This window comes from Anas acuta, chromosome 2 (genome assembly GCF_963932015.1).
Source record: "Anas acuta chromosome 2, bAnaAcu1.1, whole genome shotgun sequence".
NCBI classification, from domain to species: Eukaryota; Metazoa; Chordata; class Aves; order Anseriformes; family Anatidae; genus Anas; species Anas acuta.
Genome location: NC_088980.1, coordinates 10,952,390 through 10,980,224, shown reverse-complemented (window position 1 = coordinate 10,980,224; position 27,835 = coordinate 10,952,390). Strand labels below are relative to the sequence as shown.

The window sequence follows — 27,835 nt, the reverse complement described above, 5'->3', positions numbered from 1 at the left end:
ATAATTGCTAATGATTGACATAATGACACAGTAAGTCTGCGTAATCTGACCTGGTCACAGATCCACTTTGTTTTTAGTAACATCAAGCAAATACTAAATTAAAATGTAAAATTCTATTAGTTCCATTTGTTTGGTTCTTTAATGTCTGCGAAGCAATCAGTAAGTTGAAAATCAGATGAAAGGTATTGTCAATGTAGGAAACAATGCAGCATGAAAATATTTAACTACAACCTAAGTGAAAATGTTCACAAAAGGAGCGTGTATCAGAATAAATTCCTTCTGATTCCTCATTCATCTTTCATTAGGTATTTGAGTAATTATTGTAGAAATGTTTCTGTAATCACCTTTCTCCCAAAAGAAGCATAGAAACTCCAGCTATTGTTAGTTGAAACCTGTAATAAAACATGCATTTCAGAAAATCTTTAACGTATGTCTCTGTTTCAGGTAACACTCGTGTTCCCTAACAATGATCCTGCTGCTTTCATGGTGGCATTTTATGGCTGCCTGCTTGCAGAAGTTGTCCCCGTCCCTATTGAAGTGCCACTTACAAGAAAGGTAGGGAACAGAATTTCTTCTCTATACTGCCTTTTAAAACTTATGTCAGAATGAATCACAACTGAACCTAACTTCTGAGTACATTTGTGGTTAACTAGCTCTGAATCTACAGATACAAAGATAGTGCTGTGTGGTGAGTTATATATAGTTCCTGCTTTTCTGTGACGGCAAATCTCAAGATGTGCTTGCAGTTTCAGCAAATACAGGTCTGCCTGGGAAAGGAGAGGAAAATTTTCCAAGAGAACAGCCTTGCCAGCCCAAGATGGATTATCTTTGTAGCCTCTCAAAGCATGCTGATGTTGGCCGTTGACAAAGAATCATTGGCAGCAACTGCTGGTTTTCCACCTGTCCCTGCAACCAAAGCTATGTTATAATGCCACTACTTCTTTGTGTGCTACTTCAAAGCAGTTAGGGAAATGCCTTCTCCTGTGTTTATGTGTGCAGTTGTATCCTGAAGCTTCCATCGCCACTGTCATCTCTGCTAAGGATGGACATTGAGCAAAACCAGTTTGTGAATTCTTGCCGCAGAGCATACGTTCATAGCTGAAACTGATCGTGGCTAATCAAAAACATGTCACATGCAGTGTTGGTTCAGATTCCACCACTGGTTTCTGGGAAAATCTTAGTAGACAGGTATAGCAGTTTCAGGTTGAAGAGATACTTGGGGGCAGTGAGGGGAGGGGGCTCAGTGGTACTGGAGAGCCACAGCTGGGAAGGTTGCACTGATGCTGCTGAACACGCATTTTTTCTGAGGATGCATACCTTTGAGGCTGTAAATATAATGAAACATATTTATCCATTCCAAGCTCTTTTTGTCATATCCCCTTCATTTTAGCATGGCTGGCAGCAATGCTTACTCTAAGGTTCTCCCAAATGTCCCGTTATATAATTCCTTTGTTATTAGCTAGCATTAATAATGCTTTACTTCAAGTATTTGGTCTGGAATTGTCCACACAACATGTGTTCTTTAATCCACTGTGGGGAATAAGTTCATGCTAGTTTGTTTGTTAAGTGTTGTATTAGAGATCACTGAGGAGTGGACTTGACTCTGGAATGAGTGTCAGGATTTTAGTAGAAGTATACTGCATTTGCATCAGGATATCACCATGCTTTCACATGTGAGTGCAGTACCTTGAGGTAGTTTGAAGTAGTTGCATGAAGTGATGCATTATTTCTGCTTTAAGTGTGTCAACAAAATAAGGCAAATAGACTATATACATTGTAAAATCATACATACATCATCACATAGTTAACTTGACTTTCATTTTACAAAAAAGAAGCAACGTGACCTTCAGGGATAAAAAAAAAAAAAAGAAGTCTGTTATGTCTACCCCCGTTGCTTATTGTCCAAGGTTTAATTGCATGTTAAAGTATATGGATAGGTATAAATCAGATTTATTTTAGAACATCTGATACCATATCCATCCAGTAAGCTATAAAATCCAGCTGTCCAAGTAAATACCCTATGTCAGGTTAATAACTTACCCTAATTTGGCTGAACCTTGATTTTTTTTTTATGTGTGCGTATGTATATATATAAAAATATACACTTACACATGCATATATATATATATTTATATAAGGCAATAACTACAGGCTCAGACTGTTTAACTGTTGCCAAGATCATTCCCTAATGTTTAAATATTGCACCGATAAAACAATAACAGAGATGTCAGCAGTATAATTAAAAAAGCAACATGATCTATGATCTATAAATAAAACTATGCAATCTCACAGCGTATACTATTGCAAATATTTCTGCATTTGTTTATATGGAGAAGGAACTGGAGTGGAAGCAATGAGATGAAAATCATGTTCTGAGTCGTCCCAGAAGGAATACCTCTGCTTGGTCAAATGGCAGCGGATTGCTTCTGGCATCCGTGGGAAGATGTCATTTGTGTCATCTCACAATGGCCTAGGCTGTTCTTTTATGCTTTACCATTATTTGTTCTCTTTTCTTCACGCTTCAGTAAATTCTGGCAGCATACCTTTTTTGGCTTGATTTTTGGAAGAGAGAGATGTGAACTAACAAATAGACCAACAATTATATTATGGGCTCATACAGACTTACAGAATAACAACTTGATACAGGATGAGCTGTTTCAGGGAGTTTGTGAGCACATATTTAGTATTCATCAGCACATTTTTAGTATTAAAAACTTGTGTTAGCAGCCTTAATACTGTTCTGCATTTTCATAAGAGTTTTTCACAGCTCTTTGCCAATTGTGCCTGGCAGTTTAAAACAGAACAATGATACATGCAGCCAGGTAGCCAGGCTCATCTATTACTCAGCAGTCATCTATGCATGTATGGAAGTGCAGGCTTCTGTTTTAGCAGCCCATACATTTGGTGTGTATTGCCTGCTCCTTGTATCATGAGTGTACTTTTTTTTTTAGATTTTGATAGAATTATTTTCTGGTTGGTCCATTAGGTGATGGTCCATCTCGTTGTGCTTCTGTATCTCGTCTTCGTCTTGACAAGATACCTAGAATTAGATGTACTTCCCCAGAGGACTTACAGAGACCTGTCTGGCATGGCAGCTGGGATGGGTTCACTGGATTCTGTGCAGGGTTCTTCACTTTTGCTTTCTCACAAGACTTTTGGGTGTTCAGCAAGGACCTAGGAGTGGGCATTTGTGTCAGCATGATTTTTTGCTTTTTGGACTGGGAAAATCAGATCTAAAATTAAAAACTGAAATCTCAAGCTTTTGTTTTTTTTAAACATCAAAACTGATTTTTTGTTCTAGAAGAAGCAGTCAGGGGCTCTACAGTCATTGCAGCTATTGAATAAACAACATGTTTTGTTTCATCTTTTCTTCCATTAACGCCACTGAAATGTCTGTATCGTGATCACTTCCAAAATTTTTTGTAACTAATCCTCAACCGTTGGATTAAGGGCTGTGTTTTTTCGCAGTAGCCCCTCTGCCCAAATTTCTTTATGCTTTCCAAAATCAGTAAATAAGTATGAGTCCCTTTTTAGTGTGTTGTATGCCACATCTCTGCCTCCAGAACTGCCACTTCGTTTAATGTTACCAGAAGCTGGAGTATTCTGCATTGGCGCATTGTATACGTGATGCGATGTGAATTGCAAACCAGGTATCACAGAAGGTGCCATCAAAGTAGCAGATACAGGATTTTTGACGTTTCAAGTTCCAGTTCAAATAGCGGCTTACTATTCCCCATATGAAAAGATTTTAAAATATGTTTTTGCTTTCTTTTTCTTCAGAGTTTGCAGGTTATTTTTTTCCATTTGATGGGCACCGTGAAAGTTGTTATGATTTTGCTCTGATACAGTCAGGGGAGCTAATCTGTTTGAATCTCAAAATAACATTTTTGTCCTCCAAGCACTTTCGTAGTTACGCTCAATCACTTTCTGTGAATATGTGAACAGTGATCCCACATAGCTCTTTATGGCTTTCTTGTCATAGGAGGTGAACATTTGTAACAGAATATGACATGAAAGCATATAAACTATTTCTCAATCATTATTAAGCCTGTTAGACGTAATGCTACGTGTGCTTCTTGGAAGTGTTTCTGTACCTTTCCAGAAGCTGGCTTTGACAATGTGATTTTAATATATGCTTGCGTGTTTCTATAGTGAGTTCAGAGATACCCACTCCTGGACACATGAAAAAAATATCAAATAGATGTTTTGTTGAGGGGAAAAACTGTTTTCCAGGAGCTCTTTTTATTAAATCCTGAAAAGTTAGGTTATTAAAGCTTTAACAGTAGCCAGAGAGATACATCTTTAAAAAACAGAGAAGTTGTCCCAGTCTTTTCTGCTATTTGAAGGCAGAATTGTATTCCAAAGGAAATACACCTCGACATTTTTTCTAGTATTCAGACATCTTCAGAGCTCGAGGTAAAACGAGCCCTGTTTCCTCCCTGCTTTCCTCATTATTGTGCTGTACCTGATACACTGCAACATATCCACTGAGTTCCAGCAACGCTGAAAATTGACGTCGTTCTGAACAGCTTTTGACAATGAACTTTCTTTGCTGGATTTAAAACATGCATAAAATGCCATAGATTTTCTTTTTTGGTGGCACAGCCTTCCAGCCTCAGCCCTGCTGAACCCCTGGCACACACAGCCAGGCCCGCGTGGGCGCCGTGCCCACCCTCCCCTCTGCAGGCACTGGGCAGAGGTCTTTGCTCAGCTGGTCGCCGTCAACCTCAGGTCCCTTACAGTCTACATTTTGTTTTTATGTTTTCAGGTTTAGGAAATAGTAGTTTCCTACAGAGGATATCGCGTTTCGTCCAGTGTCCCCTGCCAAAAATAACTCTTGTCCTGCTTTCATTAAGACTTTTGGACATTCAGACTGCTCACAGTTCCATGTTTCACATGAAAATTACAACCAGATACCAAAGCTCTCTCTGATGAGACAGCTGATTTCTTCCTCATAAAGCTGATCATGAAAATTGCATCTGCTTTGTGTTTTGACTGTTTTTATTAAGATCTTTGTATTTTTAAAATGGAGGGTTTCCTTGATCCCTTTTCACTTTTGTTTTAAAGGTACCGGTGCTTGGGCTTTGCATCTGATGGTTGCCCTGGTTGTTCTTTCACAGAAAATGTTTGTTAGAGTAAAGGCAAATAGAGCTCGAATAAGCATTGTAACAACAAACAAAAAAAAAATTAGTTCATTTTGCAAGGTACTGCTACATAATTCTCACTTTGAAACCAGTCTGGGACTTGAAGTGGACAGGAGTAACCTTTACCAGCCCAACCTTTGCACTGGCTGTCTCTTCCTTCCTTCCATATTAGGTGGAAGACTGTGCACTCCCACTCACGGAGAAGAGAACATAATTGTTTTCCTTCACACAGATGCTCTCACAAAGCATTACAAAAATGACATTAACAGCATGCTGAAATGCAGCCACACGTGGGATTTTTTATCCTGACAATGAATTATCACTCTCTGCAGCAGGAAGAAGACAATTTGCCTCCAGGTAGTGGTGAAAACCTTTAGGGAACCTTTAATAAAAGTCTTTAGAGAACCTTGAATGGCTACCTACAGCAGAGAGGATTTCTGGCTCGCTTCATCTGCAAGATTGATCTCTCTAGGTGTGTGCAGACATTGTCTAAAGCTATGCAGACCTCATTTTTCATACTTCAGCAAGTGCCATGCCTTCAAGAAATGTAAAATGATAGTTCCAAAGTCAGCATTTCATCTCAAACCTCATGCTACAATACCTCAGCTGTATCTTTTGCCTTCCACCTGTATTACTTGTCATTTCAAACTGTGACTTGTGGAGGCTTCTGACGATGAGCATTGATGGAGAGTCTCTCCCCGTCTGCGCTTGGGACTGCGTTGGTTCAGTTGTTTCACCCAGTCTCTGCTGGATCCCTGAGTTTTTTTTTCTACCCCAACAAAATTCAGCAAAATAAAGTGTTTGTGGCAAGTGAGGGTTTGTCAAAGTAGCAGATTAGCATAAACTACCAAAATAGCAAATAATGCTGCTGACAAAACAGTTTGTCTTGAAAATGTATTCCATTTAAATGCAGGAGGGTGCTTTTATTTACGGGGGGAGACGTTTGTGGGGGTTTTTCAGCAGTAGGTGATTTGATTTCTTCTTTTTACTTACAAAGCAGTTTTCAGCATTGGAGACATTCATTTTACATTACTCAGAAGGGATGCCGATAGCTCAATAGCTAGTCTCTGAAATCTGAAAGAATCAATACTCCTAAAGTCAGAAGTCTTTTTCCTTGCCATATGGACGCTTTGACTGCTTCTCACAAATGACTCTATTTTAACTCAAACCTCACTGCAAGAGGGATATTGAGTTGCTTGAGCATGTGCAGAGAAGGGCAATGAAGCTGGTGAAGGGACCGAAAAACAAGTTATTACGAGTGGCTGAGGGAACTGGGGATGTTTAGCCTGGAGAAGAGGAGGCTGAAGGGAGACCTCATCACTCTCCACAACTACCTGAAAGGTTGCGGTGAGGAAGGTGTTGGTCTCTTTTCTCAGGTAACAAGTGATGGGATATGAGGAAACAGTCTCAAGTTGTGCCAGGGGAGGTTTAAACTAGACATTAAGAAGAATTTCTTCATGGAAAAGGTCAAGCATTGGAATGGGCTGTCCATGGAAGTGGGGGAGTCCCCATGCCTGGAGGTATTAAAGAGACGTGTGGACATGGCACTAAGGGACATAGTTTAGTGCTGGGGCTCAGCAGGTCAAGTTGGTGGTGGAACTTGATGATTTTGAAGGCCTTTTCCAACCTAGTGGATTCTGTGGTTCATTTTTCAGACTTAAAAATTTTACCTAAGGCACTCACTGCTCTGGGTCTGTCATTTTGAGGCATGAGGAACAGCAAAGACCATCACATTTACATATTTGAGTGTTTTAGGTAAGGTTGCAGTGTGTCTGTGGGATAGATATTTCTCTGAGCTTGAGATGGTTTCAGATCTCCCACCATTTGGGTAGTTAGAAATGATTGCTTCTGCAGGGCAGCAGGTATCACTGGGGCACCTACATGGGGAGAGGAATGTTCACCCCTCTCCATCTCTCTATTCTCTGCAGTACTTCTCTTGCTGCTTCTAAGTTGGGATGAAGCCACCAGGAGCAGGCAGGAGGCGGTGAAAATTAGTTAGGAGGTGTGAGAATGACATTGCAAGTGGGAACGACCGACACAGACTAGCAGACCACCAGAAAGCTTCATAGTGTTCATGCTGTGTGATCCTCAACTGGAGTTCCTGTACCTATTGAGAGCAGCATCTATCGTTTACCTCTCCTGCAGCATCTTGAGTTACTTTTGTCTTGCAAGACAGGATTTACTGTGGAAACCAAAGGCACATCATAGAAAACGAAAATCTGAAAAACCACCATGGCTATTGTCTATAACTGAGGATTTTTTTTTCCTTCTCTCCTGTGGTAGAGGTGCATCACGTAATTGTTTAACCATTTTGTCCTTTCAAATGAAGGAAACAACTGTACAGAAAAAAGCAATGGGTTGAAGGTTTTAACACGATTTGAAATGTGGTTGTCCTGACCTAAAATTAAGTCTGTTATAAGAGTCTATGATGTGTGGGTAGATTATGTTAGGTAATCTATATGCTATTCTTCCAGTTTGTGTGTGGCGTGCTGCAAATGAATGAATAATTTTTAAGTGGACGTGCTCCAAAAGAATTGGTGTGGCACCAAGTGGAAGCACAGTCATTATTCCTTGTGTTATCTAGAAATCCTGAACCGCTGATATAAATTTCCTTTTCCTGTTGTTTTGTTTTGCCTTGAGAAGAGCTTGGCAGATCACTTCTTAAATGATGCATCCTCCAGGGCTGTGATATGCTGATGCTCTAAGGTCCACAGTTTGTACTGGTTTATATGTGTCAGGTTTCTAAATAGAATTTATTAAGTTAGTTTCTTGCAAGGTCTTGCATTAAATGAGATCTAGTACTTGAGAACATGCATTTTCTTGGTACAGTGGTGAAAGTTTTCTAGCAGTCTTTTATAGGGCATAAACCTAAAACACGATTTTGACTTTAATTTAAAGTGTGGAGTGATGCAGCTCCTGCATTTGATTGTGAAAGTTATGTTCAATTCTGTTTAAAAAAAAACGTAGTTAGTGGGAAATTGGGGGTAATGGAAGTATACATAGGATGTTTTAAGAAACTGGTGTCCCTCTGTTGTACATGGCAGAGTAGCACATCTCAGGGGTTATGTCTTGCCCAAGAAGTGACGTTGTCATCTGGAGCACTCCAGTCCTCATCTTCCTGCTGTTCCTTATGAGGGCCCACGAGGAAGTCCCACCGCTCCCGCAGTGTCCAGGCACCCACACATCCCTCTGATAAGGCTACGGGAGTGCAGCCAGGTCTCATCCTCACATGGAATCGCTATCTGATCAGGCTAAGTGCTTGTACTGAGAACAGTAATGCTGTTTTTTCTCTTTGTGGTGAAGGCACTGCGAGATCAACACATTTCCCAAAATGTTGTTGATGGATACCAGCCTTAGTCTCCATTGTTCAAAGGCTACTGCCCTTGTCTGGATTTTTATCGGAAAAGACAATGAACAAGCTTAATGCTAAAAAGCTTTCCTGAAAAAGTACCTTGTTAATTTTTCCTGGTTTTCCATTCATTCTGGTAACACTGCAGATGCAGTAATAATGGATTGAAGGAGTCACATAGCGTGGTGTTGATAGACCAGGTTATCGTCCCGCATTGTTTAGTCAGCTGTCCAAGTTCTGATAATTGGTGCTATCTGCCTATTTTGAGCTGCTATGGAAAACAAATAAGCTTTTGTTTTTCCTCTGATTTCCTTGCTTCTCCACTTTAAATTGCTTTATTTGACTACAAAAAAATTACATTAAAAGTAGTCAGATAAGCTTTTAGGCTCATCATGCAGTTTTGCTTTGAATAAATCGATACATTAAGGCAACTGTTCTGTATTTCTGGTTGCTCCCATGGTTAAGTATGCTTTATGGTTGATTTGAAAGATATTTTAATTTGATTTTTTAAGACTCAGTAGGCTATTTTCTCTAGACTCATAGTGGGAAGAAAGGGTTAGTTCTTCTGTGTGTATTTATGTCCAGGGCTTTTCTCTGCTGAAGAGCCTAATGGATAGATGTAAAGTTCATGAAAGAATCATGACAAGACACTATAAGTAAAGCCGACATACTGCTGTGGAAGCACAGCAGCTCTCAAGGAACAGCTATGGCCTAGACTTGCAAATCATTACATGACTTTTTAGCCTCAATACCCATTTCCTCTTGATGACAGTAAAATGTAGTGTGCTTTCTTTAATGGGCACTTGACTATCTGTAGTGCTCCTGAACTATGTGCACAACTACTCAATGAAATGCTTATTGACAAATCAGATTAGATCAGCATAAACAGTGATACTGTCACCACTGTATGTCCACCATAACATCTCAAAAGTTGAAAGCATTCTCCAAGAGGGAGCATCTATAACCCATATTATTTCCTAGAATCATCACAGAACCACAGAATTGCAGAATGGTGGAGGCTAGAAGGGGCATCGGGATGTCATCTTGTCCAACCCACCTGCTTAAGCAGGGACACCTGGAGGAGATTACCCACATGACTTTTGAATATCTTTGAAGATGATGACTCCACCACCTCTCTGGGCAAACAGCTTTAGTGCTTAGGTAGCCTCACAGTAAAAAAATGTTCCTTGCATCATCTTTGTGGCCCTTCACTGGATTCTCTCCAGTGTGTCCATGCCTCTCTTGTACTGGTGGGCCCAGAAATGCAAAATACTCCAGGTGTAGCCTCATCAGTGCTGAGTAGAGAGGAAGGATGACTTACCTCAATCTACTGACAATACATTGACTAATGCAGCTGAGAATACCATTAAGCTTTCTTTGTCACAAGGACACGTTGATGGTTCATACCCAACTTGGTGTCCGCCAGGACCCCCAGGTCCTTTGCTACAAATCTGCTTTCCAGCTGGATGCCCACCCAGCACACACAGGTGCCTGGGCTTGTTCCTTCCTAAGTGCACAACTTCTCAGTTTTTACTAGTTTTCACAAGTTCCTACCAGCATGTCATGGTCCCTCGGAGTGGCAGCACAACCCTTGGGTGTATCAGCCACTCCTTCCAGGCTCTCATCATTTCTGAATAGTTGAGAGAGCAGACACCAACTAATAAACTTCAGTTCTCTGTATAATTTATGTTGTTACAGATGAGAAAATATCTAGGTTGTGGAATTCCTGTGTGAATTTACAAATCAATTTTGCTAATCAGTTAAGTTGCTTCAAGGAAAGAGACTGCAGTCCTCTCAAGATAATATGCCAAAGGATTAAAATATTTTTGTTGTGTGTAGTCACTTCTAACCAACGTTATGTATTGCTTTTATTTTGATGTCTATCAGGATGCAGGAAGTCAACAAATAGGCTTTTTGCTTGGAAGCTGTGGAGTTACTGTGGCCTTGACTAGTGATGCATGCCATAAAGGACTGCCTAAGAGCCCCACAGGGGAGATACCACAGTTTAAAGGTAAGCTGACCCTTGGTTATGGTGGGTATCACACACGTAATTTACCATGACACTAGTCGTAGTATTTGTTTACTTGTAGTGGGTAAGATTAAATGTTAGATTCAACTGAGGGGTCTCAAGAACCCTGACAGAACAGAGAACAGGTGCCTCAGGAGCTGTCAGGATGCTGTTGCCCCAGCTGTGTATTCATGGGTCACTGTTAGACATTGCTGCTCCCCACTTCCAGCTGCCAAAGGGTGCAATCTGCTTCACAGCCAGCTCAGCTGGGCTACTGAAGTCGTCTTCACTTGCAAACTGTGTTAAGCCAACAGATTTTGGCCTTCAGATGATTCAGTCCTATAGCTAAGAGGTATAGGACTGAATACTAAGAGGAAAGAGGACGGTAACCTCTGATAGGAGTGTGGTAATGAACTATTTGGGTCAATAACAGCTTAAACTGCATTTCTTCAGGGATTGGCTGAGAAGGCCTCACTACTTGATAGCTGTGTTCACGAGGTAGTTTTGGAAAATCTTTTTTCTCACGCTACGCTGAGGTTTAGAAGCAGCAATGTTTAGATGATGGTGACACAGGCATTTGGGAAAAAAACTTTGGCAGAGAAGAATTTCGTTGTGTCTTATCCGGCAGAAGCTCAACAAAAGCTTTCTTTTCTTTGTCACTGTATCTCAGGCTGGCCAAAGCTGCTGTGGTTTGTCACTGAGTCTAAACATCTCTCCAAGCCTCCTCGTGACTGGTTCCCACATATCAAGGATGCAAACAATGACACTGCTTACATTGAGGTGAGTTAATAAAGATGCATCTTCTCTTTGAATCATTGCATGTGGCACTTCTGGATTAGGTAAACATAATTATTCATTTGCTGCTCACAGAAGCAAAGAACATCCTGTTTTAGCTTATTAATAAGTAATATTTTCTAATAATTATACTGTATATTGATTTCAGAAAAATTAATGGAATGTTAAATTGTATTTTGGGGGTTTCTAACATTGATGGTTTTATGTCATCTACATTGCTGCTGTAATATTATATTAAATTTGCCTTGACCAACCTAGGTCTCATTCACAGTGTGGGCTTGCCCACTAGCCTTGAGATGGATAGACAGCAAGTTTGACAATAAAGCTTCCGTTCTCATATCACAGCCTTTAGACCCTTTGAAAGAGAAGGAACTTCTTGTTCAAAAGCTTGTTTGTCACTTACTGCTTTGTGAGTCACACTACCCCCAAAAGACCAGCATCAGGAAGGGAAAATTAGCAATGCTGTTAAGTTTAATTTTTCTCTTTTATTATTTTTCCTTTTTTTTTCTCCCACTTCTATGTAGACACAAATGCCTTGAATTCAGTGATGGTAGTACTGAATTTAAATGATTATTCAAAGGGAAAAAGTTCAAGTGAATGGAGCAAAGATATTTCCTGTATTTGCACAGTCAGAACACTGGGCTAGAGAACAGAAATAACTCCATTTTCAATCTTGATGATTATCTTCATCATGGAGAAAGATAAATGTTTAATTTACTTTAATTGCCACTGATAGTTTTCAAACTCTTGCATAAAATTGCAAAAATTACCATGATCATCATCAGTGATCTCCTACCGCTTTTTTATTCTATTTTCTCATGACTCTCATATTCTTGCAGTCAAAGAGCTTGTGTCTTTCAGGGTGTATTCATACAGATTATCATAACAGCACCCAGCAGTGGTTCTACAATCAGCTCATCCCATGCCTTACATGACACAGAATGGAGAAGTTCAGATTTACTAGTTGACCTATAAAATCTAACATGAACACTGAGCAGACTGAGATAGGTTATTCTCTGCTAAATCTAGCCAGCCCTTTAGTTGTTAACATGATCAGAATTCTTAGAATTATTTTTTCCACAATGCCAGTATTCAAACAAGAGATGTACTTCTGTTATTGAGCCTGAGAAGCTTCAGCCAGGAAGGGACATCCCATCTTAAAAAAGCTTCCCAATCTTCTCAGTACTGCTGCCTTCTTAAAATAGTCATTGAATGTGTCCAGCATTCACCTACATAGGAAACACTGTAAACTATTAAATAATGGAAATAGGGCATCCGTTACATTTGGGCTTTCTCTGCTTGATTCTCTGTAGTACAAAACATGTAAAGATGGAAGTGTGCTTGGGGTGACTGTGACAAGGATTGCACTGCTGACGCACTGCCAAGCTCTGACTCAGGCATGTGGATACACAGAAGGTATGGAGTACACTTCCCTTGTTACATCCTTAAAATCAAGTGTGAATTTTTGTGTGAATTTGGTTCTCACCTTGTGCTTCTGTCTTATGTTTTATATAGATCTGTGTTAAAAGCTTCTAGATTAAAAAATAGTGTTTTTTTTTTTTCACCGATTTTCTAAAAAACACTTTTAAAATATCTTTCTAAGAGGTACCAAAGAGAAGACAAATAATGTCCTAGCCAAAACAAATCCTGCACTGGAGACTTACTATGAAAGTTAAGCTTTGAGGTCATCAGTCATGTTACACTGAAGCTTACTCTATTTCCTTCCTTTGAGTGGGTTTGCCTTGAGTCAATGCCATGTTCTAAAAAGTAAACTCTGTTTTGTTTTTATTGGACAGCTGAAACAATTGTGAATGTATTAGATTTCAAGAAGGATGTTGGTTTATGGCATGGGATTCTTACAGTAAGTATGGTTTTTATTTTGTGTGAATATTTGAAAATAAACTAACCTAATATGCTTATTACTATCACAAACTGAGATGTCCTACAGTTTCTTCTAATATATTTTTTCTGCTTGGAAAGCAAAAAATGTATGATTTAAACCCACAATCCTCTGCTAGTGCTCTTCCCCTGAATGAGCACGGTGAAGATGTCAGAGTTTTTATTCCTCATATCAAGTACTCTGGAACCATTTGTACTACCTCATCCTGATCTTACAGGTGCATGTTTTTGAGATCAGACTTTGTAGGAGAAACAAATTAAAAGCATTAGTACTTGCCTGTGGAAGAACACAGTCCCATGGCATAGCTATATGGCTACTGACTAGCTTCCCTGTCAAAACTGCCACCATCAAGGGCTTTGGCTAACAGTAAAGCATTTCTGATACTTTAAGTCGCATAAATTGTCTCCTTGCTGTTTGATTGTCTTCGTCAATTGACATAGGAGACAATTTCTGCTTTAAAAACTGCTTCCAAAGGTTCTGCTGCAGTTGATATAAGACAGAATGCTATTTGCTGATTAAGAACAATAACAAGTTTTGAAGGGTCACTGTATGGGAGTCCCAGGATGTACAGGTCATACATGCTATGTTTCCCAGGGAGCTGATACACTTCTCCCATTCAATGTTAAACCGCGTCTAGCATCAGTAAAAACACTTCTAAAGAAGGAGCAGCCTATAAGTCTTAATGTCCATAAATATCTCATTGTAAAAAACTTTTATCGTTGATGTTGAAAGCCAGCATCTAATAGCGCTTTTTTATGCCTTCCTTTGCCATTAACCTTCCTATGAGGTTCATTTTTTTTTCTTGACTTGCTCGTAAGTATTTTTCCTGTACCTAAACTTATGGCAGACTAAATGGAGAACTATCATTTGTGGCTCTACAACCATTTGGACGACTAACCCAGTGGGACACTTACCTGTGTCAGGAACAATTTTCTTAAACCTAAACTTAAAAAACTTAAAACTTAAACCTAAATACACCATTTTTTATTTAACCCAAGCTGCTTTGTTGCTATCAGGAGATGCTTCTGAATGGTAACAGAAGCAATACAGCACCTCATTTGCAGGCTGTTTTGCTTAGTAGTAACCCTTGAGAAATTGCTAAAGCAATTGACTGCCTGAAACTAGGAGATCTGTTTGCTGTCATTGGCTTCCCTCAGCTTCTTTTTTCTAAAAATCCTGCAACTTCTCATAACCTTGTTGAAAACACTTGAATTGACCTACCTGAAGCAGGATTATTAAAAAAAAAAAAGTTCATTCTATAAAATAAATCAATCCCTGCTTAACCTATGACTCCAGTTTCTCTGTCTATTCTCTTTTCAATATATTTTTTTTTACCACTACCATTAGCCACTAGTATTTTTTCAGTCTTCACAGAGATGGACTTTTTTAGGCAGATATATTGAGAAAAGAGTCTTCGTATGTACTGAAGTGTAGCAGGCCTGGGGGTAATACTAACCTACGCAGCAAACATGCAGGCATCGTTCATCCAGCAGATGCACATCTTTTTTAACGCTTTCTGTTATTTTTCCATTTAAAGTGAATTGCTTAAGAAGAAAACCTGTTTTATTTTTTTTCAGTAGTGCTTAAGTCTAAATCCATAATCATTAATTAGAACATTAGAAAATGGTGATTCCATTTCATCTTAATGTAGATACCTAAACAGGGATAGATAAATGCTAGCACTAACAATAAAACAAGCATAGAGAGACTATCGTAGATACCCCTGTCCATAAAGCAATATAAATAATTCCCATTATTGTTGTATAAATCCCATTTATTTTATTTAATTTCAGAGTGTCATGAACATGATGCATGTTATAAGTATTCCATATTCCTTAATGAAAGTGAATCCACTGTCATGGATACAAAAAGTCTGTCAATACAAAGGTAAGGAACAAGACCATTTGAAAGTATGCTTGCAAGTCAAAATCAAAAGAACAAATTGTTGATACAGCTATATAGCTTTCACATGGTGCATTAGTAATCTTCCCATTCTTATTGCAGCAAAAGTTGCCTGTGTAAAATCTAGAGACATGCACTGGGCACTGGTGGCACATCGAGATCAAAGAGACATCAACCTTTCCTCTCTGCGTATGCTAATAGTGGCTGATGGTGCAAACCCATGTAAGTAATCCTTCTGCAGTCCAGCAGAGAATAAGCAGTGTTTGCTGTCTTGCATCTAAAGTTTCAATCTTCAACCATCTTAGCTAAAATATTTAACAAAGTATAAGGTTTGTCTACTGCAAACTATTTGATATTTATGGAAACGGTAATTAATTTTGGATTTTTAAATATATTTTTCTTTAGCTAATCCTGAAGCAAACTTGATATTTCACATAACGTAAGTTGCAGTAAATCCAGTTTTGTTTAACATGACAGCCATGTGTAAAAAGTGAAGTAAATAGACTTAAGCTATAGAAAGGATGAGAACATTTCTTCTGAATGATTCAGAATGCAGATGCAGATTTCACATGCAGAATTAGCTGAGAATTTTGGGGGAATGCTTACACTACTGTAGAGAACCACATCTGGATCACTTCATGACAATTAGTTTTCTAAATTGTTTCCCTGCCTTGTTTAAGATACCATGATGCTAAAATGCTTTGAGTTTCTGAATTAAATCTTTAATATGGCTCATCCTAAAAAGGAAATCCACATTATAAATCTAGCATTAATGGCTTTTCTACATAAACATAGTGAAAGGACTTCATGCTCAAAAATTAATCTTTATATACTGTATGTGTATACAAATGTACACACATATATACATGTATAGTTGTATCAGGTATGACTTATTTCCTAGTGAGTCTTTCCTATTATTTCCCTCCTGAAAACCCTATATATTCAATAGTAAGTTTTCAATTTGAATAGTGTCACTTCAGAAATCAGATTATTTTTCTCCTCTAATTTTTCTTTTCTTACCCCAGGGTCTATTTCTTCCTGTGATGCATTTCTCAATGTCTTCCAAAGTAAAGGTCTAAGACAGGAGGTCATTTGTCCCTGTGCGAGTTCACCGGAAGCTCTCACTGTGGCTATTCGAAGGTACTGTGCTACACTACTTAAAACAGACCCACTGTACGTTATATGTGGTAATTTAAAAGAAATGCAAAATATATTCAAGCTTGAATCTCCCAACTTAATTCCTGAATTACAATTTTTCTTTTTTGTCGCGTCCAAAGCTGTCATACAAGAATTTGTAGAGTAATAAATTAACTTCCTAGTTAACACCTAAGTAAAGAGCACTTTACAACATAGTTCCCATTCCTGTAATTTCATCTGGTTTTAAATAGGCTGAAATGCAAAAGCTAATTCTATAAAAAGAAATGGAAAAATGTCACCATAAAATTAGGTAAAATGTTGGAATTTAAATGGAATTGCTATTAAGGAAAATCATGCTTTAAACTAGACAGTTTAAAGAGACTTATGGTGTTCTGCAGGTTGTTTTTGGCTAACTGGTGCTTTTTAACCATTTGTATACTCTCAGTAATCATCTGGAAATGCCCTTTGAGTATGTGGGATTTGTGCGTAGGAATAAAATCGATAAATTCTAATAAATTTATTAAGCCTTATATACAGGACTGTTCTTATGAAGCAATCATGAGTCTTGAGGCATTGTAGCACACAGTAAATAGCATAACTTGTCTGTTTTGGCAGAATTTTCAGAAGCTGTACCTTGAACAGTAGACACTTTGTTTTTAAGTTCAGATTTCTTCAGCCACTTAAATATTTTTTTCACTTTGAAACATGACTGTAAAGGACTCTAATAGTATTAAGTAAAATACTTCCTGCAGAAAAGTTTAAAATACACTGAATAAGTAAAATTCAACTAGATTTTCAATTAGCTTTCCAATAAAATATCACGGGGAGAAATACACAATGCAGATGTGGTTGTATTTCAGGCACTATGTTATTAAGTTAAAATGTCTGAAAGCTGACCATCAGTGATGTATCCTGTCCAGATTAGTCTTCTTTCTGTAAACTGCATTATCTCGAAGAGTTCTTCATACGTTTGAGGCTCATTCACAGAATTATCCCAAGAAGTAAGCTGTTTTTCTCATGTGTGCTGTAGGCTGTGCAGACTTTCACTCCCTCTGACCTTCAAATTAACTCTTTCTGTGCAGAGGGGGGAGGTGGATGGACAGCTCACATTGTTCAAGGTGAACTCTGATTAATGGGAGAGAGTTTTAATTTCCTGTATTAGCTCTGGAAAATCTGCCCCAGCTCTCAGGTTTGAAGTGGGAGAACTTACTGCATCTCAGTGTGCAGTGGCTGGCTTGCCCTTTCTAGACTTAAACTCTATGCTTATAACCATCTGAAGCACTAGAGATTCATTTTCAAATTAACTAGCATTGAGAGCTTACATAAAAAAAAATATTATTAGCACATAAAATAGCTGATAATTCAGAAGAAAAAAAAAAAAGCATCATTATCTTCAATGCCTCACTGTGTAATTACAGAGACGTTCTTATTGCAGCAAATGTTATTGAACACATATCTGCTTTTTTGAAGTCTGTGTAATGGTAGGGTAATACCAGCTAACTTGGGAGCTTTAGTATTTTTCATTTTATTCAAGCCATCCCCAGCAACAGTAAAGTCATTATCATACAAGTTCCAAAGAGTTACAGCTGAAATATATGTTAAAATGACTCCCTACAGAGCACATTAACTCCCTGTTAATACTCAGACTCTTTCAAAATGTAAGGTCTATTTTTACAGCTCTTCCTGCAAGGAAGTGTAACAAAACTAGTTTTATGTTGAAATATTCTTATAGTTTAGAGAAAAGACAGTCAATATTAGACTAATGGGTAGTTTAACCTTAGAGGTGAATCCTAAGACCTGATATTTAAAGGAATGTCTCATGCAAATAATTCTTTATGGTATTTCCTTTTGGTTTACTGCATATGAGTCTGAACCCACTTATATAAGGGAGTGCAAAAGTTTAAGTACAGATCTGTTCCCATTTAAGCAAATGACAAAAAGTAGTGGTAGAGTAGATTGTATCTCTAAATGGTAACTGTTCTCAAAATGCTCTACAGCTCCTCAGCACAAACAAATCAGCTTTGAAGTAGATAAGCGTTGTCCGTATTGCATGGCTGAGGAAACTAAAGGGATAGGTTTGTCTGTTTTATGCTAAATTTAGTTAGCATATGAAGTAGGTGGAATTATACCTTTGTTTAGTTGCTCCCATCTTAATCAAAAATTTATTTTTATTTTTATCTAATAGGTAGTCTTATAGAATACCAAATTCATCATGGGAAATCTTGAATGTGTAAATAAAATTTTAAATGTTAACTTAAAAAAAAAAAAGAGAATTAGGTTAGAATGGGTTTGTTTGTATCTCATTTTCTTTCTAAGTGATTTCTCTCCTTGTGCTTGGCAGAGATACTTCTATTAGGGATGTACCCACGTGGATGTCTTGGGCAGGACAAAATAAGATCCGATATATTGCAGGATTGTGGCTCACAAGATGCTTCCTAAGAAGCTGCTTGGGTGCAGCTGTGCTGCCAGGCTGCCTGTGTCCCCACCTCACTCCTGCACCTTGTTCCTCTCCATTCCCTTTGGTGTCAGCTAACTTGTGGCCTCCTAGAGGAGACTCCAGCACAGTCACCTGGTGACTGTCTGAGAGATCCACCTGACTACCAGCATACCAGAAGTAGTATGAAATTACAGTTCTGAAATGCCTATCCTGTGCTTCTTGTTAACCTGGGCAAAGCTGTTACCTTGACCAGGTAACCACCATGTGCCGCTCCACTGAGCAGGCCCCAAAACAATCCTAACTGGCCTCGTGCCTCGCATTTCTTTTCCCTTGCACATGCTGTCTATGTAGCTGGTGTCTTTCAAAGCTGTGCCCACTCTTATTTTATTTTTTTTAGCAGTTTTTAGATGTAACAAGTAACTCAAGAAAATGTATATGAGGAAAGTACAGGTGGTCTCTTCTCTCAGAAGGCTGTGAGCAGCTGTGTTTGCCTGTAGGAGACCAGCACTCTCTTCATGTTTACGATGTTCTGAGCAATAAAATGTGTGTTTTGGGGAGCAAGGGTGAGAGGAAGCTGATCAATTAATGTGGCTGAAAGTTCCTTTTACATGATAGGAATGTTATTTATCACAGCTGCTTGTTTACTAGCGCCATTTGTTATGCTCTAATGCATTTTCTAGTGTGCCCACATCCTTCTATGTTGACAATGTCACTTGAGAATTATGCCTTGTAAAAAGTATTAATGGAAATTTATAATGCCGATCACTGCAAGGCTTATGTGGCTTAGCATGGGCTAAGGCCCATCTAATATTTCAAGCACTGTACAGGAAAATGTCATATAAAAGGACATTATCTGTGAAGAAACAGTTGTACTAGGATGGACTAGTTAGGAAAAATGCACAATCTTGAAGTGAATATTGGCTGGTTTATGGATCTTGAAGACAGCTGGAATCTGGCTGCTCTATACAGACGCATTATCTATACCCAAATCAGCATCATGTTAGTTTGGCATTTTAAAATGCAGGACAGTGTAAGAATCTTTCCAGACATGAGAAGTCTTGACATATTCTTCTGACTTAATAGCTTGTGTAGGTCAACATTTGTTTGCTCAAGCCAGACTCTATATATGTATCAATAAATGTATTCACTGATACAGCATGGGGTTTTATCTCAAAACAAGTTGACAGACTGATGCTGTGAAATTGTAAAGAATATTGGGAGTGAATTTGAGCAAACTGAGGTGTTACAAAGTGGCTGCATGCACAACATTTTGACCATGACTGATGAAAGTGTAATTTGTTTTAATTTTCATTGTGTAAGTTAAAATAGGAATAATTAAATTATATGCACTAAAATAGAAGTGGTGGAGTCTGTGCGGCTTCTATGGATATTTGGCAGTGAATCTATTAAAACCTTGTTTCTTCTGGTCAGTAATTTTAAGTGCTTAAATATTTTGAGTGGAAAATCTCATCTGTGATTTAAGCACAGGTAATAAAGATTTAATCTTGGTAATGTTACCAGCTTTTACTCTGACCGTTGAACTTGGTTTCCTAATTCTAGGTTGTCCCTAAGAACATAAAGAGACTTTCTCAAGTTATTTACTAATCATTTCTGAATATTTAGAATGCAGTTTCCCTCCACATCATTTACACTCCCTTTCAGTATTTTTAAAATAAGGCAAAAGCCCTTTACTTAGGCAACCAAGCAGTCTTTATAAATCTATCTGAAAATCAAATACAAGCTGTGTTATGTAAACATTAAGTGTTACTTTCATCTCTGCAACACCATATATGTGGGTGACTACTGAATGGGAGAGTTGGCAGACATAATTACTCAGAAATGACTGAAAATGAGATTCTGTCAGATCTGCTAGGAAAAAAAAAATGAAATTTTAAACTCTCAAATAGAGGGGTATTTGCAATATTAGTTCATTAAGTAAATGCTTACATCTGCCTGATAGTGCGGTGATGTTATAAACCATGGTTTCAGGCCAACAGATGACAGCAATCAGCCACCAGGCAGAGGAGTTCTGTCCATGCATGGTCTCACTTATGGAGTGATTCGAGTGGACTCTGAAGAAAAGCTGTCTGTTTTGACTGTCCAGGACGTTGGCTTGGTCATGCCAGGAGGTAAGGATTGAAAGAAGTTCCTTTGAAACTTGCTATAAATCAGTTAATCAATTTAATTCATTTTCTCTAGAAAGTCATAGAAAGTTTTAGGATTGGACTATGCATAGTTGAAAAAATATTAGTCTAAAAGCATTACCTTACAAAACTTTATGGTTTGGAAACCAAGATTTCTTCTCTATATTTACTCCAGTGTCCCTCTTTACTTTCATTAGTGGCATGTTTTAAACAACCCCCCAACACATCAGAACGTCAATTCTTTAACTGTGTATGGAAATTAAGAAAGCTGGAATCTTTTGTCTGGAGCCTATAAGTCTGCCCCAAGTGAAACTCTGTGCTAAAAGTTTATATAACCTATGCTAAGGATCAACAATAGTGTTATCTGCAGGCTTGCAGAATGTTTTTCCAAAAATACTGCTCTATCACCCAGTCATCAGAAAGAGGAGGCACGGCTGAACAGTTCATGTTGATAGATTCAGACTGAAGCCAGTGCTTCTAACGATGAAGATAAGATTAGATTTGTCATAAGAGCTATATTTTAAGTGATATGTTATGGAGACTAGAGAAGGGTAGTACTGTAGTTTTTCATAACAGAGTATTTGTTAGGCACCAAATACAGCATAAATTATGCATCTTATAAAATTTCAGTTGAGCAGCTTAAATAAAGGAAGATAGGATTGATTGTTGTCTAAGAGTGATCATATAAAATATTATTATAGATGTACCATCTTGCATGTCATACTATATTCTGAGAGTTTTGAAGAAAGTATGCGCTCCTGTTTGTCCTTGGAGTGAGAAAAAGGTCATTCAAGATTCTTTACACTTGTACTTCTAAGAGAAGCTGCTGATTCATTTCTGGTGTTCCTTGTTCATCATATCCTCAGGCCCCAACTGCAAAGTTTACACTTGCTGGACTCCTACTCCAGGAATTGAAACTGAAGCAGCATACCTGATTTTTATTCATATGGCGCACACACAAAATGTTTCTTTCTCAGATCAGTGCTTTCTAATCCCTCCTGTTTGGCTCCTACTGTCTCCACAGTCCTGTAAGACTGGTGAGAGGGAGTCTGAGCTCTGATAAATTCTTAGCAAAACAACTGTATTAGTCTGCTAGAATGTCTTGATCTTCCATATGGTGTTACTTGCTACATAGCGAGAGGTGGATTTCCTGCTTGCCTGCCTCTCTAGCAGTGTAATTATTACCAAGAACGCCATTAGGATATTTCATTTTGCTCTGACTGCAGCAGATCTGGTCTTCAGTAGGCAAAACTGGGAACATAGTAACCACAAAAATATTACGAATCAGCTGAGATTTTATGTACAAAAAGATTAGGTTTTGTTTTCAATTTAGAGACTTAGTTTATGAACAGATCTTTACAATCTTTTTGCAAATATTATACATAATGTAAATAACATTTTTAATGTTGAGCACCTAAGGGTTTGAGAAACAGATTGTTGATTAGTGTCTACATGTAATTTATGTATGTCAATTCCACCATGGTATTTCTTCCAGAATTTGTATTATCCTATAGTTAGTTTTGTAATATTTTTAAAGTCCTTTGTTCTTCCCTTAGCTATAATGTGTTCAGTGAAGCCAGATGGAATTCCACAGCTCTGTAAAACAGATGAAATAGGAGAACTATGTGTATGTGCTATTGCAACGGGTACATCATATTACGGACTCTCGGGCATGACCAAAAATACTTTTGAGGTAAGCTGACAAAAAATGCTATGTAAAATGCTATGTAAAATACTTCCTTTTTAACTTTTTCAGGATACATTTCACAGAGAATATTGACAGTAACAGTTTTGGAATATCAGCAATAATCAGTGCTTTCGTGGCTTGGGACCTTAGGTACTTTAGCCAGGCAATCCTCAACGAAGCCCATTTCATTAAGTGCAATAACAGATCATTATGTGGGTTTAGTTCTGGCTCTGAAGAGCTTTTACTATAATTTCGAAAGAAGATACCAGTGGCTGAACCAGTCAGAGGGAAAGCAGGAAGAAAGAAAAAGTTCAAAAGGTGATCATGTACGAGTAAATGAGCTAGCTACATGCAGAATTTGATTGTTACAAACAGTGGGAAAGCTACTGTGCATCTTTAAAAGCAGTTTCCAACATTTCCACAGCACAGCCAGCATTAAAGTCTTGCGTTTATACAGAAACCTGACAGACAGTCTTCAAGAGCTGTCTGAATAGCAAAGAGACCTTGCTCGAGTTATCCTCCCCACCCTCACTTTTATTTGAATGGCCTTAGGTGAAAGCTTTTCTGCTTTGTGGAATTTGTTTTCCAGTATGTTTCAGCTCCAGTGTAGACTGCTGTATTGATAGCTCTGTTGTACCAGCTCACTTGTTATCATTAATTTCTGTTGAAGCCAGTATGAAATGGTGGACAAATCTGAGAAACGCTGAAAATATTTAGCTGAGATTTTTGTTCAAGTTCTGATCCTTTTCTCTTTAAATATTTGAGTAAGAGCTAAGAAAAGTTCATTTACGCTTCCCTTATCAAATATTCTTACCATATTTTATAGGCTACACATCATAGCTAAAGCCTCCTGCAAAATGGTTTCAGCTTTCATTATGCAGATCTTAATGTTGTAAACACCATACATTAAATAATTAATACATGCTGGTAGATACATTTCTCCATCGTGCTACTGATGCCAGGAATCCTGCTGTGATACTGTGATCTGAATTTTGTAGATCACTGATTACTGTGCTACTAAAAAAATTAGCAGTACCTATTGTGAAAGATAATCCCAGATTGACATATTTCAAGCTAGAAAGGTGCTTATGTTCAATTTGAAGTACTTGCTGTAATTGTAAAATCATTCATAATTTGTAACTGAATCTGCAGTTTAACAGCACGTTCAGAGTTATTCCTAATGGCAAATACATTGCCACTGAGTCAGCAGGATCATTCATTTTTAAAGTTAAGCATGTTCTTAAGAGCCCTCTTCATGAGGGACTCTCTTCTATTTTTGTGTGTTATTCATGCTGCTGGTAATAGAGTCAGAGTTTTGTGTTGCTGAGATGAATTATGGCTGAGGATGTATAAGCATTAAATCCATTCAATAGGAGTCACCCATGAGCATCTGGCAGCAGAATTTGACTTTTCTTTTTGAAGGGCACTATACAGTCACGGTTTTCCACTTGCCATTATATTAAATAACTTGCATTTAAGCTATTTCAGTTTAAGAGACAGTAGGAAAAGTGTGCTTGTGTCAAAATGTAATTCAAAGTAGTTCACGTGCTAGAAGGATAACACTGGGCTGAGTGGGGTAAGGGAAGCAGATTAAACTGACCTGAGTACAAATCTTTCCTGTGGAAGTCATGTCTGCATCTGGTGTTCAAACATTTAGAGTCTTTGTGTAGGACTGTATTGTCCGTTTTAGACATACTACATAAGGCAGTAACCATGGGTATTGTGAGCACTTAATTGAACAGAGATAAAAATATGGTCAGTTGCAAGAGTCATTAAGGTACAATGCCTTAAAATAGATTTACTTCTAGCCTGTTTATTTCTCTATAGTATGATGAAATTGAACATGAGATACTGAAAAGAACCTGAACTGTAATGTTTACAATTTAATCACCGAAGTACCCTGTACATAGCAACCTGGATTATTTTAGCTCAGCAAAACATGAAGTTATTTCATTCAATACTGTTTATGCTGATTTTTTATTTTTCAGGTCAGAAATGATTTACAAAGCCATAGTTAGGGAAAATATGTTTGGTAAGCACAATGAGATTGATCTTGATGAACCTCAGGTACTGAAAATTATACACATAGCCTAGGAGTTTCTCAGTGCTCCCTTTATGGTCAGTGAAGTAAAGAGCATCACCAGAGACCTATTCACTTACTTCCAGAAGAGCCATCTGAAAGGCCATCCTTGAAATATTTAGTAGTATCATCTCAGTGTACAGCATTGAAGACCTGTGTTTCTGTGTCCTACAGGTGTTTCCTATGACCAGTTCTGGTGGCCCTATCACTGAATATCCTTTTATAAGGACTGGACTCCTAGGCTTTATAGGACCTGGTGGACTCGTCTTTGTTATCGGCAAAATGGATGGTTTGATGGTTGTCAGTGGAAGAAGACATAATGCCGATGACATTGTAGCAACAGCACTGGCAGTGGAACCAATGAAATTTGTCTACAGGGGCAGGTTTGGACCTTTCTCTTCTTATACTTAAGTAGAAATCCTTATTTTGCTCATACCAGGGATAAGTGACCCAAAATGCTTTCAGAAGGCAGCATGAAAGTAATGAATAGCAAAATCATGGTTACAGACAGTTAACTTAGAAGACAGGATTATATTTTCACCTGTCATGACACTAAATATTCTTTCCTTCTCTTCTATAGAATAGCAGTGTTTTCAGTGAGTGTGCTGCATGATGAAAGGATAGTTATTGTTGCTGAGCAAAGGCCAGATTCCACAGAGGAAGACAGTTTTCAATGGATGAGTAGAGTTCTTCAGGTAATGCTTTTTATGTACATTTAGAAGCTGGTTTTCCTGTTTTATTTTTATTTTTTTATTAATCCTTTAGACCCCCTAAGTAATCTGACATTTGTATTTGAGTATTTGTAAGTACAGTTTCAGTCACACTTCCACCTACTTAATGAGCACAAAATTAGCTTCTTCTGAGTAGGTCACCCGTATCCAGAGAGTGATCCCTTCCCTATCCAAAACGCTGTAAGAAAACAGGGATGAAATGAGGCAAATAATAGTAAGAAGAGAGGAGCGTATGGTCTTAAGCATACAGTCATTTGTTACTTCAAAGGGTAATGAATGAATGCATATACTATTACTGTGAAATGTTACCAAAGTCTCTTACTAAACAGTTATTGGCACTAGCATGGAGTTGACCTCATCAAAAGCAGATATACATAACTGAGATAGATCTCTAGATTTCTTTTTAAGAAAGAAATAGATGTTTCTGGTGCACCATGGTGATACCTGAAGTAAACTGAATGAAACACAGCCTAAAAATACCTATTTCTCTCCACCAAAATAGAGGGAAGGGATTGATTAGCTCAGATGTAGGCATCTGTGGTAAGGTTATCTGCATAGAGGACGCCTACTGCAAGGAATCCTTTTCCAGCTGTCTTGTGGATCATGCAAGGCACACACTACCATGATGAAATCCACCTTGGTGGGTTTGTCTAGACACTGAGCAGAAGACAGAAGCCACTGTATGCTAAAAAATCATTCCTACATGTAGCAGTCCTAGTTAAGACAAATAACATTACCGTACTCAAAGGTTTTCCAGCGTGAATATCCACACAATAAAAGTCAGATACTTCAGATAGAAGTCATTTTCCATTGTCATGGCTAAGCCAATTCTCACTCAACAGTAATAGTTTAGCAGTGATGTAGTAAAATGAAGTCATCCTGTTGGCACCTTTCTATGGCTGGGCACCTGTTAACTTCCACTTCCCTTGCTTACCCTTCTTTCTGTCCTTCCTCAAGGTTCCTTCTCAAGTAAATATATTACAAATACCTTTTTAGCTTTACCCAAGAGCTAAAGAACTCCCACACAGTTCAGAGAAAGTGTTTTTATTCATTATTGCCTTATGCTGAGTAAGAAAGGGAATCTTTGCCATATCCTTAAAGAAACTGCACTAATAAGCTTTCATCCATCTCAAGACACATATGTATACTCTCTTGATTTAGAAGATAGCTACTTTTTATACAGCTAGAAGTATCTCATCTTCACAATTAACCTAAATTGTTATCAAGAAAAGCTAGAACATCTAGCTTGTCCATCACACAGAAAGCCTTTGAAGCACACAGTATAGGTTTGGGATTGTCCATGCTTTGAAAATATTTATCAAGAAACAAAGTCCTAAAAAAAAGATTGGAGTTCTGGACTTAGACCTCTCCTGTTTTTTTAGCGGAGCGTTTTTTGTGATTTCCACAGAAATCATTCATACACCGTTATAGCCAGTGGAACTCGGTACTCAGACTCTGTGGGAGTCCTGTGTCAAGTTGCTCCTGCCAAAAGGCAATTCTCATTATTGTGACTATAAGCAAGTCACTGCAGTGTCTAGAAATGGTAGGCCCTTTATTAAAGTACACATATGTGTGGCTGCTTTCAGCACCTGTGTATGAAGTCTGCAACTCTAGCACGTGTCACTATTTGAACAAAATGTTTCTGGTTCCACTTCAGCTGAGAGCCGAGGTGGAGAACAGAAGCCAGGATCTGCAGGATGCATTGTTCCTGCTTCCCAATCAGAGTTTTAATGACAGATGTCAGGAAGTGGTAACCAAGTGTATCTGAATCATCTGCTAGTGAAGAGCAGCATAACAATATCACACTTGTGTCATGACTCTCAAGGATACTCTTGATAACGAACTATAACAAATTGTTCCTCATTTCTTGTGATATTTGTGAGACTCCTCTGACTCCCTCCATGTGCTGCCCTCTGCCAGTCCTTCTGTGCACTGCCTGGCTTGCTGTGTCTCTACTTCTTTTCCCTGTATCTATTTTCAGGACTTCTTTCCAGTGGGTTTTACCTTCTTCTAACTCTCCCCAACCCTTCCAGCTCCTCAGCAAAAGGGCTGAAGGACAATAGAGTTGCTCTGTGCACAAGACTATGTTGGGCTGTGTCTGTGGGTTTTAGCAGAGGCATGGCTGGGTACAGAGTGCCTTGAGAGTAGTAGAGTAGGTAGATACGTTAGTGACAGTGCAAGCAAAGGTCCCAGGTCCCCTGAGTTTAGTCAAATCAGTCTCAGATACTCAGTCATCTCCCAAGGCTGCTTTAAACAGATCTGACCCTTCAGGCAGAGATATAGTTCTTGTTCCTGGCAGATAGGATGTTGGTTTTACCAGTGCCAGCACACTTGGCAGGACTTGACAAGACTAGGCAAAGCTAGGAGATCTACCGCAGACGCAGACAGTGTCTGCTAGGAGAATTTTGTCCAAATAGGATGTTTTCTTATCTTGAACAATGTAGCAGGTCTGGACTCTGTGCAAGTTCTGGTTTTCTCAATGAAACAGACGATAAAGAGTTCAGGTACTCTGTTTACTGTC

At 38.4% G+C, this 27,835-nt stretch overlaps 1 protein-coding gene across 6 annotated transcripts in view; it reads left to right on the top strand.

Annotated features, from left to right (window-relative positions):
- Positions 1-27,835, top strand: part of DIP2C (disco interacting protein 2 homolog C) — a 311,434-nt gene that overhangs the window by 218,719 nt on the left and 64,880 nt on the right. For all 6 annotated transcript variants that reach the window (XM_068673474.1, XM_068673473.1, XM_068673477.1 and 3 more), the window contains 12 exons: positions 445-555; positions 10,381-10,504; positions 11,172-11,281; positions 12,610-12,712; positions 13,093-13,157; positions 14,990-15,083; positions 15,201-15,320; positions 16,124-16,238; positions 20,662-20,801; positions 22,373-22,509; positions 24,758-24,966; positions 25,164-25,278. In XM_068673474.1, the coding sequence (XP_068529575.1) occupies positions 445-555; positions 10,381-10,504; positions 11,172-11,281; positions 12,610-12,712; positions 13,093-13,157; positions 14,990-15,083; positions 15,201-15,320; positions 16,124-16,238; positions 20,662-20,801; positions 22,373-22,509; positions 24,758-24,966; positions 25,164-25,278 (1,443 nt within the window). The remainder of the gene's footprint in view (positions 1-444; positions 556-10,380; positions 10,505-11,171; positions 11,282-12,609; positions 12,713-13,092; positions 13,158-14,989; positions 15,084-15,200; positions 15,321-16,123; positions 16,239-20,661; positions 20,802-22,372; positions 22,510-24,757; positions 24,967-25,163; positions 25,279-27,835) is intronic.